The sequence below is a fragment of the Lotus japonicus genome, chromosome 4, assembly GCF_012489685.1.
Source record: "Lotus japonicus ecotype B-129 chromosome 4, LjGifu_v1.2".
Classification (NCBI taxonomy): Eukaryota; Viridiplantae; Streptophyta; class Magnoliopsida; order Fabales; family Fabaceae; genus Lotus; species Lotus japonicus.
The window spans coordinates 81,725,311-81,741,174 of NC_080044.1; the positions used below are offsets into that span (position 1 = coordinate 81,725,311).

General features: G+C 35.6%; 4 protein-coding genes across 4 annotated transcripts; 2 read left to right on the top strand and 2 right to left on the bottom strand.

The window, feature by feature from the left end:
* The first annotated feature begins 449 nt into the window (after positions 1-449).
* Positions 450-2,111, top strand: LOC130710326 (profilin-4). Its single transcript, XM_057559548.1, has 3 exons — positions 450-649; positions 1,403-1,540; positions 1,801-2,111. The coding sequence occupies exons 1-3, from the start codon at positions 521-523 to the stop codon at positions 1,933-1,935; spliced, it is 402 nt and encodes a 133-aa protein (XP_057415531.1). The 5' UTR covers positions 450-520; the 3' UTR covers positions 1,936-2,111.
* Positions 2,112-2,608: 497 nt separating this feature from the next.
* Positions 2,609-6,061, bottom strand: LOC130710324 (uncharacterized). The gene is made up of 9 exons (XM_057559546.1): positions 5,915-6,061; positions 4,970-5,488; positions 4,786-4,887; positions 4,559-4,640; positions 4,408-4,427; positions 4,227-4,287; positions 3,766-3,839; positions 3,041-3,148; positions 2,609-2,961 (listed from the first exon to the last, which is right to left on the bottom strand). Exons 2-9 carry the CDS (start codon positions 5,465-5,467, stop codon positions 2,902-2,904), a joined length of 1,005 nt encoding a protein of 334 aa, XP_057415529.1. The 5' UTR covers positions 5,468-5,488; positions 5,915-6,061; the 3' UTR covers positions 2,609-2,901.
* A 2,271-nt stretch (positions 6,062-8,332) lies between these two features.
* LOC130711886 (profilin-1-like) lies at positions 8,333-10,537 on the top strand. The gene is made up of 3 exons (XM_057561659.1): positions 8,333-8,580; positions 8,958-9,095; positions 10,096-10,537. The coding sequence occupies exons 1-3, from the start codon at positions 8,458-8,460 to the stop codon at positions 10,228-10,230; spliced, it is 396 nt and encodes a 131-aa protein (XP_057417642.1). The 5' UTR covers positions 8,333-8,457; the 3' UTR covers positions 10,231-10,537.
* A 1,472-nt stretch (positions 10,538-12,009) lies between these two features.
* LOC130714227 (glucan endo-1,3-beta-glucosidase 13-like) lies at positions 12,010-15,753 on the bottom strand. Its single transcript, XM_057564124.1, has 4 exons — positions 15,381-15,753; positions 13,265-14,539; positions 12,437-12,467; positions 12,010-12,305 (listed from the first exon to the last, which is right to left on the bottom strand). The coding sequence occupies exons 1-4, from the start codon at positions 15,436-15,438 to the stop codon at positions 12,167-12,169; spliced, it is 1,503 nt and encodes a 500-aa protein (XP_057420107.1). The 5' UTR covers positions 15,439-15,753; the 3' UTR covers positions 12,010-12,166.
* Between the last annotated feature and the right edge of the window lie 111 nt (positions 15,754-15,864).

The window sequence follows — 15,864 nt, forward strand, 5'->3', positions numbered from 1 at the left end:
TGGAATTAAGTGAGAGACTAAGCTTCAAGTTACTATAGGTGACAAAACGAAAAACTTTCGTCAGTGTTTCTTTTTCCATCCACATAAATTTAATAAAATCAAACTAAGAACATCATGTTTAAGAGATTCAAACCCTTTCCACTTGGGCATTGGAATGGGTATACAGAAGATTATTCAGAACTTCATTCTCTTATCCATTGAAATGTAGATAAAATTTATCTAAAAAAAAAGTTTGATTTACTATATATAACAGAACTATATTTTATGTAATTCCGTTGATGAACTAACAGTCTCTAATCTATTTCAGGAATAGGAATAGGAAAATAGGAAGAGTTGAGTCCTAAAATGAAGGGGAAGGTGAAAGTGTGGCAGCATTTGGATGGAGGTAAAGGGACGGTAGAGCGTGCATCATCCCTCACAACCCTTATTTAAAAACATATATTTCAACCCTCACCAAAACCAAACACAATCACCAGAACAAGATTCATCAGAAACAAGGAAAAAAAAAACAAAGACAACAATGTCGTGGCAAACTTACGTTGATGACCATTTGATGTGTGACATTGATGGCACTGGCCACCACCTCACCGCCTCTGCCATCGTTGGCCATGATGGTTCCGTCTGGGCTCAGAGCACTTCCTTCCCTCAGGTATATACAATATCTATGCATGTATATACAATATCTATGCATGTATATATCTGTGTGTCATGTCCATGGATCCACCATTGCATCAAATACTCATACTATAACATGTTTGGATCAGTTTCTTCTTTTTCAGATTTATCTCTGACTCCATAAGCTTCTTCTCATAATTGATTTTGGCTTCAAAATCAATTGTTGAAGAATTGCATGTCAGCTTTGCTTTCCAAATTATCTATCATAGCATGTTTGGATCAGCGTTGTCACGCTTGATTTTGGACAAAATTGATTTTGCTAAACCCGATTATGATAAAAGTGGGTTAAAGTGAATGATTTTACTTTGGACATTCCTGAAAAATTGACCTTTGTTGGGTAATGTTGTAAAATATAGTTGGAAAATCTCATAATAAATTATGTACAACGCAAAAATTACTTTCTCAGGCTTCTATGCAGAAATGATTTTGGGACTGCAATCATTCTGCAATATGACTCACAAACATCTATATTGTGTCATCCAAAACTCGTTTTACTCCGTGAAAATTGATCCTGAGGTTCTTCTCAACAGGAAAACAAGCATACACTAATTGGATGTTGCTTCTTTGTGACAAATGTGTTGAATTTCTATTTTGTTTTCATGGAATCGAGATTCTTCTAAATCATAGGATGACAATGTTTTGAAGAAGATTAGATTTAGGTAGTAGTCATGTTAGTTTTATCTTGTGCCAATATTTGTCATCTGTTATTTGTATACTTCTTCTGCAGCTTAAGCCTCAGGAGATCACTGGTATCATGAAGGATTTCGATGAACCAGGCTTCCTTGCTCCCACTGGCTTGCACCTTGGGGGAACCAAGTACATGGTCATTCAGGGAGAGTCTGGAGCTGTCATCCGTGGGAAGAAGGTAAACATTATTAGCATGTTCGGATCGTTTTCTCTTTCATCAGAATCAATTATGAAACCTAAAAGCTACTCATAGAATCAGAAGCTCCTCTCCAAAATTAATTATGGTTTCAGAATCAATTGTAGAAGGATTTCCAAATATGCATATTGTGTCTCAATGATTCAATTCTACACAAGTTCTATAGTGTTCATAGCATTTCCTGTGCTTTAATTGTTTTGGCTTGTTTTTCAAGGAACTGACTCATGTGCTTGTTTGGGCAGGGATCTGGAGGCATCACCATAAAGAAAACTGGTCAAGCTCTGGTCTTTGGCATCTATGAGGAGCCTGTGACTCCTGGACAATGCAACATGGTTGTTGAGAGGTTGGGAGATTACCTCATCGACCAGGGTCTGTAGAAACTAGACCTATAATGATGATTTGAACATTAATTGTTTCTTGGATAATATACTTTGTTGTTTTCATATATTTGGGTCTGTATCTACTACTACATTTCGACCCTAAATTGGGAGTTGTTGCAGACAATAACTATTCGAGAATTTAACACTTGTCTCTTGTTTGGATGTTTCATTTATCATCATAATGTTTCCCTTTCATTTCCACAAACAATATCTCATTCTTGCTCTACTGGTATTAAGCTTAACCACAAATAATCCAAAAGTAGGGGCCATATTAATGTCCTCAATCACTCGAAGATTTAGATGACTTTCACGTGTTCATTAAAAAATCGCTTTTGGTGAAGTGTGCCATTTCAGGGTCATTGTTGCGGTCTACTATCTATTATTCACAAATCTTCTATTGATTAACATTGACCAAAAGATCTAAAAAGTTGGAAGTTTCAAACTTCCTAAAACAATGTAACCAAAAGCTGAAGAGGCACTGTGCACATTCAGAAGTTCCTCATTTTGCTAATTTCACTAAAGACAAAAGCTAATTCCCTAGCTTAAACAAGCAATAGAGGAAATCATACACTTTTTAGTATGGAGATATAATCAAAAAAATCTTAATAGCTTAATTTGAGTAGAACTCATTTTTTGAGAAAATATTAAAATTTAAATTAAAACAGAATAATGAGTCAAGAGGTAAACAATTTCTTCACCACAAATGATCCACATTAGTCTTTACTATCCACAAAACATCACTCAGGGATGCCCTATCAATCCCATGCTCAACCAACCCTTCATTGTCGCCTTAGTGAACTTTTCAAAGTCAAGCCTTACCAAATCCTTATTTCAAATCCTCATTTTTTTCGTGTTCGATATTAAAGTACATATCACAGCAAATTGTGTGGGTGAAGTATTTAACATCTGACAGATTGTCCCATCATAAATATCTCCATGCTTTCTTTACGGAGTTTTAAAACATTAATCTTCATCCGAACTGTCTTCAGAAATCTTTCCAGTGTCATCTGATACATTTTTATTCTGCAGATAAGAAAAACAGTGAGTGCAAGTAAGCTGGATAGCATAATGGTAACTTGTACCAACTTCAAAGTATACTCACCGGCATTTTGTCCCAATCCTTCAATTTTGAACTCGTCAGCATATAATTATCTTGTAGCGGAGCCCAAGCAGGCTGTTCATCTTCTGCATTGCTTGTGCTTCCATTGACCTGCATATTCCAAAATCCAAGTAATTAGATACTAAAGCAACATATGAAGTTACCTCATTCAAAATACAGTTCATTGAAGGAACAATTGCACAGGGTAGCTAAACATGATAGTGTAGATCTAAAACATCTCTGAGACTCCGACTTTCTTACTCCTTAAGTAAAAAACTTGAAGGCAGCGTTTATCAAAAACTTCAAACTATTTCATGAGTTCAAGGTTCGACCAGTTTGACAAATTTTCAGACCAGAAAAACTATTAAATGATCAAAGAGACAACTTAAAAAAGATATCAAATGGAATACACTTAAATTAAAACAATCCAGAGCTTATAAATTAATATGTTTAAAGAGAAAACGGACAATTATGCATTTACATTTATGAATTAGAATTTATAAAATTGCAAAAAACAAAAACCTTTTATTTTTTCCCTTTCACCAGAGTTTCTTACTGGTTAAGTCCGCTACAATGCGGGGTTACGGAAGTTTCTGTATTCTGGTTTTTGGGAATAACAACAATCACGTACGATCTGGTTAAACTCATCGGACTAACAGGTCTAAGCATCTTTAAAAATAAGGACTCCCAATGAAAAACTGACACTGAGAACAGTAGTAACAAATTACCTTTCCAGACGTGCCAGGCAATGATGGCTTCCCTAGCTCTGAAAAGAAGGCTTCTTTGGTCCGCTTTCTTAACTCTGGCAGCATATACAGACAGGTTTGAATATAACAAAATTGGAACCGATAGGGATGAACAAGAGCAGATAATTTAGGTAGGGGTGGAATCAGGGGGGATTGTGAGCAATCTAATTTTTTTTCTTTGGTTCATTTTAATTGATTATTACTTAAAGCATGATATCACGATCCAGACTACAACATGATAGACATATAAAAAAATTAATAAAAACTAAGCTCATTTGAGTAAAACAATTGGGCCAACTTTGCCATTAGATGTCTTCTGAATGAGATTTCTTATTCTTTTCTTGATTAGGTTATGCTACTAGTGTATCAGAAGTTCAGAACTACTGAGAAGGGTTTTTCTTTCTCATGTTTCATTTTTCGTGATTATAGAAAAATAACTTAACCTTTTGCATCCTTAATCCTTGAGGGGTTGAACCCTTTCTGAGCAACCTGTGCCTTATTGACCTGCAACAGATATGAACAAATCTCTGGTTTAGTATTGATGAAGATACAAAGCGACAAAGAGAGATAGGTGGAAATCTAGGAAGGAACTCAATTTTGGCTAAAAGTTAAGTGAAAACTTACAGCGTTGAACAGCTTGACCACTGAAAGTAATCAGAAGTAATACATGGTCACAAGTCACAAAAACAGTCCAAATCAGTATAAGGAAAATGCAAGCCACCTAAAGAATATAAAGAAGCCATAGACTTCTATTTAAATGGAAAAACATATTTACCTCCTTTTGTAGCAACACTTATTAGAAACTTTTCATGGGTGTCCAAATAAGTAGCAGGTTTGACATGCCCCTTTTCTGCTAACTGCAAAAAGTAATAAGATTACTAACCAGACTAATTCCCAGTTAAAGAAAACTTAGGCGAAAAAAAATTAAGATACATAAATATTGTCACTCAATGCTAACTCAGATAACATTAAAATCACAGTCAACTTGACATTTAAAATTACCATCTGCTTTTCCTTTCTTGCTTCTCTCTTGCCCTTGCGTTCTGCAACCTCTTCTGCAAGCTTTTCTACAACAAGATTTTTGTTCGCTGACAATATTGGATTCTGCAAAGTTACCAAGTCTTTAAAAAGCATTTTTCTAATGTTCAATATAAACATTATAATGTTGTATGATCACCAAACTTACCAACAAGTCATCAGAAACACTCTTCTTTACAATACTCATGAAGGCCAACTTAAAGGCTTTACAACCTTCAGTGAATTTTGTAATTCCTGGCAGAATTTCACCATCGTCTTCTTCTTCACCCTCATAGTTATGATTTTTCATAAAAGTAACATTCTTATTCTTCACTTTTTCTCCCCCTGCCGCTCCTTCATCATCAGACAGATCTTCATTTTCTATGTCATCCACCTCATTCTTTTCATATTTGATAGATGTCATCCTTCTAGGCCTCGTGGTAGCAGGGACAGCGGTCTCATCTTCTTCATCGTCATCAGAATTATACTCTCGTGCTCGCTTGTGATAAAGTTTCTTCATTTCTTGGTTTACTTTAACTTTCTTTTGTCCATGTTGTGCTGGCTTCCCTTTCGGTCTCAGCTTAGAATTTTTATGGCGCTGATTTTTAACAAACTTCCTCTTTCTTGGATCTCTTCCAGGTTCCATTAATTGTGTTTCGTCAGCCATGGATTGTTTTTATGATGCAACCTATACGCCAAAAATGAAGACAGGTGATATTAACAAACTGCTGAAGCAAGTGAGAATCAGTATTCACAATGCAAAAGTAAGCTTTAGTAGCTTTTGATAATTACACATATAGTATAAATAATGAAAATTCTTAGGAATGTCATACACAAATCATAAAGTGTAATAAAACATAGCTCACAATTCATAGTAATGTCATACATAAGTCATAAAGTACTAATCAAAAAGACCATGAGACTTAAATATAAGTTCTCATCATCAGAGCATAGAACTTAAACATCAGTGGAGAACAAGAACAACCAAACAGAACTACAACAAAAACCTAGCTTCAAGCCTTCAACAGAAAACAGGACAACCAAACAGCACACAAAACAAGATGTCAATAATAACCTAGCTTCCTTGCCTTCAACAGAGCAAATGACAACCAACCTGGGGAGGAGAACCGCCGCACGCGTCGTCGCCGGTGGCCGCCGCGCTGTCGTTACTCTTAGTGATTGGAAGGTTTGGTCGCTCCTCTCCTTTGAGGTGAGGGGTGTTTGTCTCTCTCAAATCGTTACTATTTTTTTTTGGGTTCAAAACCCACGAAATTTAGGGTTTTTAAAACCTGGGTCAAGTTAAACCAGGCCCAATTAAAATTCTTCTAATGTTGATATCCAATGTGGTGAAATATTATTGTCCAAAAAAAAATGTGGTGAAATATTAGCAGTTAAAATATCACTTACTCCCTCCGGTCCTATTTATAAGCAAAAAAAAAAAATTCACATAGTTTAAGAAATGTAGTTAAACTAGATAAAATGCATTAAATTTGTCTTAAATTAAAATGAACTTCCAAAATTACCCTTTGTTATTAGTGTTGGAAAGTGAAAAAGAGAGAGAATAATTAATGAGACACATTTTACAAGTTAGAATTAATAAGGGCATCATTGGAAAAAATTAATTAATATAGCTCAAACTTTCATTTGGTTCTTATAAAAAGGACCAAGATTTTTCTTCTCTTTCATGCTTATAAATAGGACCGGAGGGAGTATTAATTATAGATCCCATTGTTTTATCTCATCCCAAATTCCCACAACATGCCACAAGTGAACAAAAATAATTGGTAAACATATAAACACATACACCTGACACTTGCAATTTGTGGCCGTCAGAAATCGCTATAAATTACAAGTTTTTAACCGTCACAAACTGCAGGTGTCAGGTGTCTGTCACTATTTATATGTTTGTCAATCACTGCTTACAAGCGAAAACTCCGATTTTTCTTGTAAATCTTATAAAATTATTAAAAGTATTACTTTTGTGGTTTCTATTCCTTTGATAATTATTAAGAATGCAAGGTTCTTGTGACTTCTCTTCATCAGGGCTTATCAAACATTCAACCTTGAAGGAATGTTGCGCCTAACCCTCACTTCTCCCTCATTAAAGTTCTTATTTCTTTTGGTGATTACTACTCTTTAAACTATTATATCCAACACTTTGTAGAAGATCCATGGAAAAAAAAACTTGGATTTTATCATTTTTCTTAATGGAGTTCAAATGTAAGTGCATAATTAACTTGATTCTAAGTCTATAACTCTAGAAGAATCTCAACTTATTTACAATTTTTCTTCAAAACTCTCAAACCTGCACATCAAAACTATAACATTTTAAAGTAAGTTATATCAATTTCAAAAAAAAGTAAGTTATATCAAATTGTGTAATATTTTATAATATGGGTTGACAAAAATGGTCGTAGGAACTCATGTTGAGTCTCACAATTTTAAGAGTATGAATTCAACTCCTTGTGATGTTTAACATTTAAAGTTGGTGGACAACTCTTTCTAGGTAGAGAGATGTTTTGGTGCTCCAATCTACAGGCTAGTTGAATAAATAAGCTCAATAAACCTGTTTACGGTAGTATAACCTAATAATTATCCCCAACTTATCATTAACGTATTTTTGGTAGACCTAAATGTGTCCTTCTTACAAATATTAGCTAGCCCTGCCAAAGGCACACCACTCCACTCCACACAATCATTACTAAGTTACTTCTGGATTCTTTGTGAAGCAAAGAACTTCATGATAATATATATGAATATCAAAATACCATACCGTTCAAGTAAACAACATAATAGCGCTTAGTCTCAATGGAAACTTGCATATTTATATATACCATGAGGATTTATTCAAGCCCTTGTTAAATTTTTTTTGACACACTATATATAAAAAAAACAAGTAGTTGTATTTTAGACACACTTTTAAAAACCATCTAAACTCATCTCACATGTATACATAATAAAATTCATAACTAATCACTCTTTTTTTATGACTAACTAATCACTCATATATATATATATATATAAAAGAATAGTTGCTAATACTTATAAGTAAGTAATTATATTAAAAAATAATTGATTTTAATTTGTGATGTTTTTTATTTGTTTTCATTCGTTAATTTTCCATTTGAAGTCAAACACCGTCAAAATAATCATAACCCTTAAAGTTTGAATTAAAATCAAATCGACATGAAAATCAAACGTATGAATATTTTGTATCGGTGATCATGTGTTTACGCCTTAGACTTTGAGTAATTAAATGGATAATGTTAATGATATATAGCAGATAATAGAATGACGATTTTTGAAAGGGAAAGAAAAAAAAGAAAAAGTTGACGGTGAACCTTCAAGAAAAAGAAAATGACAACTTTTTTTCTTTTTCCTTTGAAACGGTTAAACAATTAATAATAATAATAATATTTTAATTTTCCCTTTTTCCCATTATTATCTGCCAGCTTAAAACAGCGAAAATAGGGTAATGAAAGGACATTCCGGTAATTTCGGTTCGTCGACAGCATCTTTTATATCTCCGTGGTATCAACGCAGAAGCAAGGACTAGTATACTCTCATCTCCATTTTCTCAGCTGCCAAACACTCCCTGATTTTCCCGAGAAAATCCTCACTTTCCCGAGAAAAACCTCAATCTCCTCCATCACCACCATGTCGTGGCAAGCATACGTCGATGACCACCTCCTCTGCGACATCGAGGGTAATCACCTCACTTCCGCTGCTATCCTCGGCCAAGACGGCAGCGTTTGGGCTCAGAGCACCAATTTCCCTCAGGTTTCCATTTTCACTTCCTTCTCTGCATCTTCACTCAATCTCACTTCATCGGATCGGTTTCGTTTCTCGTTCAGTAGTTCAATTGTTTAGGGAATTTAGGGATAATCATTTGGAAGTTTCTAGATTCGCCGATCTCTGTATATAGCTGTTGTAAATTAAGCTTACAGTTACTAGTTCTGTTACGGAGATCGAAGGAGGAGCACCATGCAAGAAGATAAGAAATCCAATTTGAGCAGAGAAAACGACTTCAACTGATTATCCCCAATTTCTCTGCATTCTAGCATATATGAGATGCTTTTCTGAAGTATGATGTTACCAGATCTGTTTTGAATTTTGGTTGATCCATTCTTATTGGTAATGTTTTGATGTTTATTTAGTTCAAGCCTGAGGAAATTACTGGTATCATGAATGATTTTGCTGAGCCTGGAACGCTTGCTCCAACTGGGTTATATATCGGTGGAACCAAGTATATGGTGATCCAAGGTGAGCCTGGAGCTGTCATCAGAGGGAAGAAGGTAAGGACTGTTTATGATCTTTGCTTGAGTTTTGATTTCATATGCTATGTGATAATGTTCATACCATTTCTGATCTGTGAAGATATATACATTTATTACCATTTTCAATCTAATCAAAATTGAAAACCAAATTGTAAAATGAGTTGCGAGTTGCAACTATATCATTGTGATTGCTACAGATTTGGCTCCTCTAAGAATAGCCAATGCCACAATCCAATAAGAATTTTTTTGTTTTTATTTTTGTTTTTCTTTTTGGTGAGGTCTGAGGGGGTGATTTAGTTATGCAACCATATACAACCAAGCGCGTAGATCAACTAACACAAGAGGTTGTTCTAGCTTAAGCCAAGGTCTAGATTTGTCGCCCTTAGAAGTCATGCCCGGCTCTAACGGGCTCTCCATTACGTGTGGTTTAAACCAAACAAGTTATGCAATCATATGCACAAGCATATGATATTATGAGCCAAATTTAAACCTTCACCCATATTTAGAATCCATTTGATGGAAAACTTATGCACTCTCCAGTTTGGAAATACATATTTGAGCTTATCTTATTGCGTAAACATATATGGAAGTGTTTCGGAGAGCTATGTAAATAGCTTATGGTATGCCTATAAGCTGTTTTGAGTTTTTATGCTTATCCATAGTCTATTTTTAGCTTATTTCAATAAGTTTATCAAATTACCTTATAAATAAGCGCTTACGCGATAAGCGCTTATTGCAATAAGCGTTTACCCAAACGCGCCCTTAATCATTAACCTTTGTGTGGAGAAATTATTGCCTGCTTCCTCTCAACAATTAAATACTGTGTGCTGGGATTAGCTGGTAGAAAGCGCTGCATTCAATTTTACTCTTAATGACTCCTTCAAAAATTTTGATTCAATGGTGAAACATGGACATGTATCGGTTTTGTTTCTTGCCCAATATTTTGTGCAGATATTTTCTTGCTTATTTTGCCATTATTATCGTAGTAACATCAGCCTTTTCCTCCATTATTATTCAGGGTCCTGGTGGTGTTACCGTTAAGAAGACCAATCAGGCCTTGGTGATCGGTATTTATGATGAACCAATGACCCCGGGCCAGTGCAACATGGTAGTTGAAAGGCTTGGTGATTATCTGGTCGAACAGGGTCTCTAAATCCTCTTCATATGTCTTGTTATGATCGTGCATATTTCAATTGGCTTCTGTACAAGTTTTTGTGTCGACCTCGAATGTGAATGCTTGATTGCAGTGTAATAATATTATTATTGAGTATCGAAAGTCATGGGATCTACTACTTAGGTGTGGCGAAGACGTGTTTGGTGCTTGAGAAATGATGACTATAATCTCTGTCGTTGTACTTTTTTTTAGTGGGGTACCTGTATACATTAAAGTGGGTTTAAATTTTAATGATTTGGTATAATGGTCTGCCATATTTATAAAATCTTTGCTGATTCTTCTTGTCTGTCTGGCTGAAAGCCTTCATATTTCAATTATTTATTTACACTCCATATCCCAATTTCTTTCTTTTTCCATGATGCAAATTAGTATCTTCTTTCGGTTTTCAATGGTATTAAGTGATCTCAATTATGTTGTTGGAATCATTTTTATCTTTAGTTCTAGAAGATAGTAATATCGTTTCCTGATATCTTGAACCAAACTTGTTCCATACTCCATAACTTGGTAAGGCAACATGAACTTACTTTAAAAAGAAAACATGAATTTGGATATATTTACACCTATTTTCTTGAAGAAATTATAGGAAGTGTGTTTTTAGAGCTCCTCTTTTTCTTTTCATTTTATTTTCTTTTTATTTAATATTTTTCTCTTCTTTTCTTATTACATTTCTTATGATATCTATATTTTTTTTTCTCTCTGTCTTATTCCACTCTCATTTTGGGTGGACGTGGAAATAGGTTTTTTTTTTCTTTCTTTTTTTTGTCCGGAACAACATTGAGGATTGCGTGGTCTGTTTTGTGAAGAAGAAAGCGATTTGAAAGCCCAACTTGATATTTTCCCAAATCTGAGCCAGCTGTTGTTCTTCAATCAAAACAAAATTTTGCTAATTAATAAATTAAAGCAGGAACAATTGATCCAATGTTTCAAATCAGCACACAATTTATAATTTTCCATATCTGAGCTATACTACGCAATGATACAACATAATCTTCAAATGATATGAATCACTAGCTTTTTTTTTTTTTTGAAATTGAATCACTAGCTGCTACCTTCACCTTGACATTTGGTTTCATCTATTTTGAACATCAGTATCAGTAGATATAAAATAAAACAATTTGCAGAACAGCCGGAAGGTAAACGAGGGAGATGGCAGAGGGGGAGAAGAAACGACGGATGTCAAAAGAGGAGATGAGCATGGAGAAGGAGGAAATTTTCCTAGAAGATGGCAGAACCCTCGCGACAAATGGAGGAAAATCCACATGGTGTGGGTGGGAAAACCATCTCAGAGAAAGAAAGCGGTGTTGTACAAGGGGTTGTGGCTGCTAGGAAACTTGCATACTAAAAACGCTGGAAATATTGATTTTCAGAGTTCTTGCAAGATTCATGTTTCATAGTTCACAAAACAAACAAAGATTGAAGAATACCTTTATGACCTAGTGAGCTTACAAAAATAACAATTTCGTCTTTGCAGAAGTGCACGCAAACTCCCTGAGGAAACATATCTCATTATTCTCTTTTGTCTATACTAAAAATGGGTGGTGGTACTCCAATTAGGTTAGAAGCATTCGTTTGGATGTTTGGAATTCAGTTCACCATGCATAAAAAAACCTACTAATGCAACAGATTGTTGGTTGACTTCAATTTGTTGTAGTGCCATCAGTATCATTTTGTTAAGAACTACGTGGTGAAGCTAAGCACTGGACCTGTTTAGACACATTGACACACAATACTAGTAGCAAGGAGAGTTTTGGCCTACCATTGCCTCCAATGCAGTTAGTAATTTTTACTCTATAACAGCAAAGGAGTTTACACTTTCATGATGCATGACATAATCAGAAAATTTCCCCTGCATGTCAAATGCACCATACATCTAAACATGGAAAAAATCATGTTGCATTTTCAACAATCAGGCTTGTCAGGATCGATGAATATTCAATAGATTGAAGAGACAAGTTACAAGAAGAAAAATGGAAATTGACGAAGAATTTTCTGTTTGTGAGGAGGATGAAGTTGAAGTCATTGCTGTTGTATTGCTTCCCACAGTTTTATTATTGCTGCAAAAACAGAATGGAAGAAACCCAGATGTCATGATAGGTCTTGATAGCAAGGAGTAATTATTTAAAACAATTTAAACTCCTCCAAAATAAAAGGACAGACAAAATTGCATGACCTATATTGAACTTACCCAGCTCTCATGTAGATGCACTTGTCATAGCCTGCAGAGTTGAAAACAACTAGTGTTTCAGTGACACAAAAAAAAAAAGCAATGCTTTGGGCAAGATCAGACAAGAAGGTCAAGATGACAGATAGACAATTTAATGAAATATTATCACCAACATTGATAAATCAACAACAGTTATTACAACAGCCAACTCAATAGATAATATCATAAGACAACATGCTAGGAACTCAAATGTAAGTTTGAGAAGTCCTACATTGGTTAGGAAAGGTCTAAGACTTAGATAAAAACTCATACACTCAATGGCTTTGGTCTATTGCTTGGCCCATTATCACAGGTCCTTGCTTTTGGTCTCCCCCACTTCCTAGTTCAGTTGCAAAGTATTTGGAGGTGGTAGTTAGTGTGTGGACTTTGGCCTCAGCCATGTTTGTGAAACCTTTATTGTGAAGTATTTGGCTCTTTGTGAGAGAACCTTGTTGACCTGTTTATACTCGAAGAGACTTAGGCCTCAAGAGCATATTAATTGGGCTTACACTTTAAGGGAAAGGACTTTGGGAATTCAAGTGTGAGTTTGAAGTCTCACATTCCATATAAGAGAACAGATCCATATACTAAATATCTTAGGATATTGGGTGAAGATTCTTATGGGCTCATCCGTTCCCCACCACATACTTCCATTTGCTACAACTTCCTACAAACTCTTAACACTTTCTTCTACAAAAAATAATTTTGTTTTTTACGAGCTATGTGTATGCAATAGTTAAAAATGGCACATGATAAAATAATGGAAAAAGAAAAGCAGAATTGGTGAGTGATGGACTGCAAAGAACATACTTGGATCCTTGTCGACTTTTACACCTGTACCACCGAAACTACAGGCAACATCAGATGCCCCATTCTGCTGGTAGTAACTATTAAAAGCATAAGATGCATGTGAAGCTAGGTTGTCTGGCTCAAAACAAGGCTGGCTAGGCTGGATAGCAGTACAGTCCACATTGCCAGGACCACAGGCCCAATCTATGGCATTTTGCAAATCAATTTGTGACGCTTTACTTGAAGCAATGCACCATGTTGTTTTATTTGACCTTGTTACATTTGCTTTTGTAGTCAGATCAACAGCACCTCGTCCAGTGAAATCTAGATTGTACACACTTGTCTGATCCGGGTAAAATAATCCCCAATTCCTCTCAGATTCCATACCAGGCTTTCTATTTTCATTGAACAATGAGAAAATGTAAACATCAAGCTCCTCCCCAGGCTTTGCAGGAGTACCGGTGTTGTTGATAACATGCCTTATCAGATTAGTGTTATAAGTTTGTGCATTGTCAGGAGTAGCAGCCTTCTCCTTAGGCGACCCTTTGGAAGGCCAACCCGTTTCAGTGACCATGATCTTAATTGTTCTGAAATTTAGAGCCATCAGTGCAAAGTAAATAGCATCAATCTGGGCATCAAACATGTTCGAGTACAGCAGACCAGTGTTTGGATCAATAACTTCAGAGGATGCGTCAAACAGGGCATAATCTAGAGGCACTTTATTTGGGGAATCTCGGTATGCATAATAAGGATAGATATCAATCATAAAAGGTGACTGATTTTCTGCAAGAAATTCTAGCATTGGCTTCAGGAAATGTGCATGACTACTATTGAAAGCACCAGCAGAAGGAGGGAATGATCGGGACATAACCCCAAGGGAAAGAGTGCTTGAAACTTTGATCTTTTTGTGCAGCCCAAGTTTCCTAAGTGCTGTATGTACATTGTTCATGGCAGGTACTACAAATGCAGAGGCATTATTGGTACTTTCTGTAACTTCAGCACCAACCGTAATGTATGTGATCTTTGTGGCCGGATAGTATGGAAGGACGCTGTTTTTCAGCCAACTATCCGCATTAGATTGGAACTGGGAGAATGACACTAAATCTGAATTTGGAACCCCAATCATAAGTTCAATTCCAGTGTTTGCAAATGCCTTCAGGACCTGTGTATTAGAATCATAAATCCTGACATATTTGATTTTATGAAGTTGAACTAACTGTGCCACCTTGTCCGGTGTAGGGAGGTCATCAGCACTTCTTCCATAGCAGACACCAATAAAACTCCCAGAACAACAATCTGATTCATAATATCAATAGATTAAATGAGAGTAAGAATTACAAAAAAGAGAACTGAATCACTGTGTCTGTGTGTGTGGAAAAGGATAATGAGGGACGGAAAATGCTAAGTGCATGTTTGGAAACTCTTATACAATTGATTCTGAGAACCAATTTTGAGCAGACATTTCTGTGAGTAGCTTCTAGGTTTCAAAATTGATTCTCATCCAAACATGCAATACAGTATCAATTCTACTAATTCTATCTACAAGTCAAAACAATCAATTCTTAAAAAATTTCAATCACCATCACACTAATCAAACTTTCAAGTAGGTAGTGAGAGATCTTTACAAATGAGCTGTATGACAAAATTGAAAAAGAGCCACAAGCCAATTCAAGGAATCACACTACTTTAATTTGAAACATGAAATTCTTCAAAGAAATAGCACTTCATCCTCCAATCCTCCTCAGTTTGTTTACATACAGAACCTCAATCAAGTACAATGCTTTATAAAACATGAAGTTCTTCCATTAATTGCACACATAAATATCAGACCAAACAGGAATTCTCTACAGATGAAAGGATCACTGAATTATCAAGTTTTATTTTTGAATTACATGTAATCAAAAAAGGGGGAAAAAGGAGCACCGACATTGATTGAATCAAAGTTAGAAACTTGAAGCTAAAATCAGAGAAAACAAAGGAAAAAAAAGAGGTGGGGTTAGAGGAAATGGTGATCTAAGTAAGAAAACAACAGCTCAGAAAAATGGGTCCCTCCCAGAACAAAACAAAAGTGACAGATGAAGTTACAAGATGCATATGCATGTACAATGAAGAAGGAATTAGAAGATTAAGCACGAACCCAGAAGAAGCATGAGGAAGAGTGAAGTCGCGAAGATGAGTGTGAAACCAGTTGCCATTGCTGCTGTGTTCCCAGTCTGGAAACCTAAGTCAGTTCACTTCAGACTTCAGACTTCAGACTTCAGACTTCAGTGGTTGAAGAATTGAATGAGCAGAGAGTGAAGTGAAGCTTCTGGAGAGGGTTGTCACTTCAGCTTTTTACCTAACGTTCCAATGCTGAGAAGTGAGAACAGTAACGGGTCTTGTCTCTGTTTCCCTGTTTCTCGATTGGAGGAACAGGGTGGCAAGGACAGTGTTGATTTTGTCCGGAGAAACAGGTTACAGAACCAGAGAGAGAGAGAAAAGCTCTTTTACTTATTTCACCATAGGTTTTGTTTAATATGATATTTATTTCTTGATTTAATGAACCAATTGTAATTAATTAATGACTGATTGATGTCAGTATCAAACATACTTTAATGATGGTTATGTTTATGAAGAATGTT

What these genes read in the sequence shown, in the direction of transcription:
- LOC130710326 (XM_057559548.1), top strand. Translation starts at nt 521, where the DNA reads ATGTCGTGGCAAACTTACGTTGATGACCATTTGATGTGTGACATTGAT. An exon ending in AGAGCACTTCCTTCCCTCAG is followed by an intron (nt 650 to 1,402) that starts GTATATACAATA and finishes CTTCTTCTGCAG; the next exon opens with CTTAAGCCTCAGGAGATCAC. An exon ending in CTGTCATCCGTGGGAAGAAG is followed by an intron (nt 1,541 to 1,800) that starts GTAAACATTATT and finishes TTGTTTGGGCAG; the next exon opens with GGATCTGGAGGCATCACCAT.
- LOC130711886 (XM_057561659.1), top strand. Translation starts at nt 8,458, where the DNA reads ATGTCGTGGCAAGCATACGTCGATGACCACCTCCTCTGCGACATCGAG. An exon ending in AGAGCACCAATTTCCCTCAG is followed by an intron (nt 8,581 to 8,957) that starts GTTTCCATTTTC and finishes ATGTTTATTTAG; the next exon opens with TTCAAGCCTGAGGAAATTAC. An exon ending in CTGTCATCAGAGGGAAGAAG is followed by an intron (nt 9,096 to 10,095) that starts GTAAGGACTGTT and finishes ATTATTATTCAG; the next exon opens with GGTCCTGGTGGTGTTACCGT.
- LOC130710324 (XM_057559546.1), bottom strand. Translation starts at nt 5,467, where the DNA reads ATGGCTGACGAAACACAATTAATGGAACCTGGAAGAGATCCAAGAAAG. An exon ending in CAAGAAAGGAAAAGCAGATG is followed by an intron (nt 4,641 to 4,785) that starts GTAATTTTAAAT and finishes TACTTTTTGCAG; the next exon opens with TTAGCAGAAAAGGGGCATGT. An exon ending in TGCCTGGCACGTCTGGAAAG is followed by an intron (nt 3,149 to 3,765) that starts GTAATTTGTTAC and finishes TGGAATATGCAG; the next exon opens with GTCAATGGAAGCACAAGCAA.
- LOC130714227 (XM_057564124.1), bottom strand. Translation starts at nt 15,438, where the DNA reads ATGGCAACTGGTTTCACACTCATCTTCGCGACTTCACTCTTCCTCATG. An exon ending in AAAAGTCGACAAGGATCCAA is followed by an intron (nt 12,468 to 13,264) that starts GTATGTTCTTTG and finishes TCAACTCTGCAG; the next exon opens with GCTATGACAAGTGCATCTAC. An exon ending in TGCATCTACATGAGAGCTGG is followed by an intron (nt 12,306 to 12,436) that starts GTAAGTTCAATA and finishes CTGTTTTTGCAG; the next exon opens with CAATAATAAAACTGTGGGAA.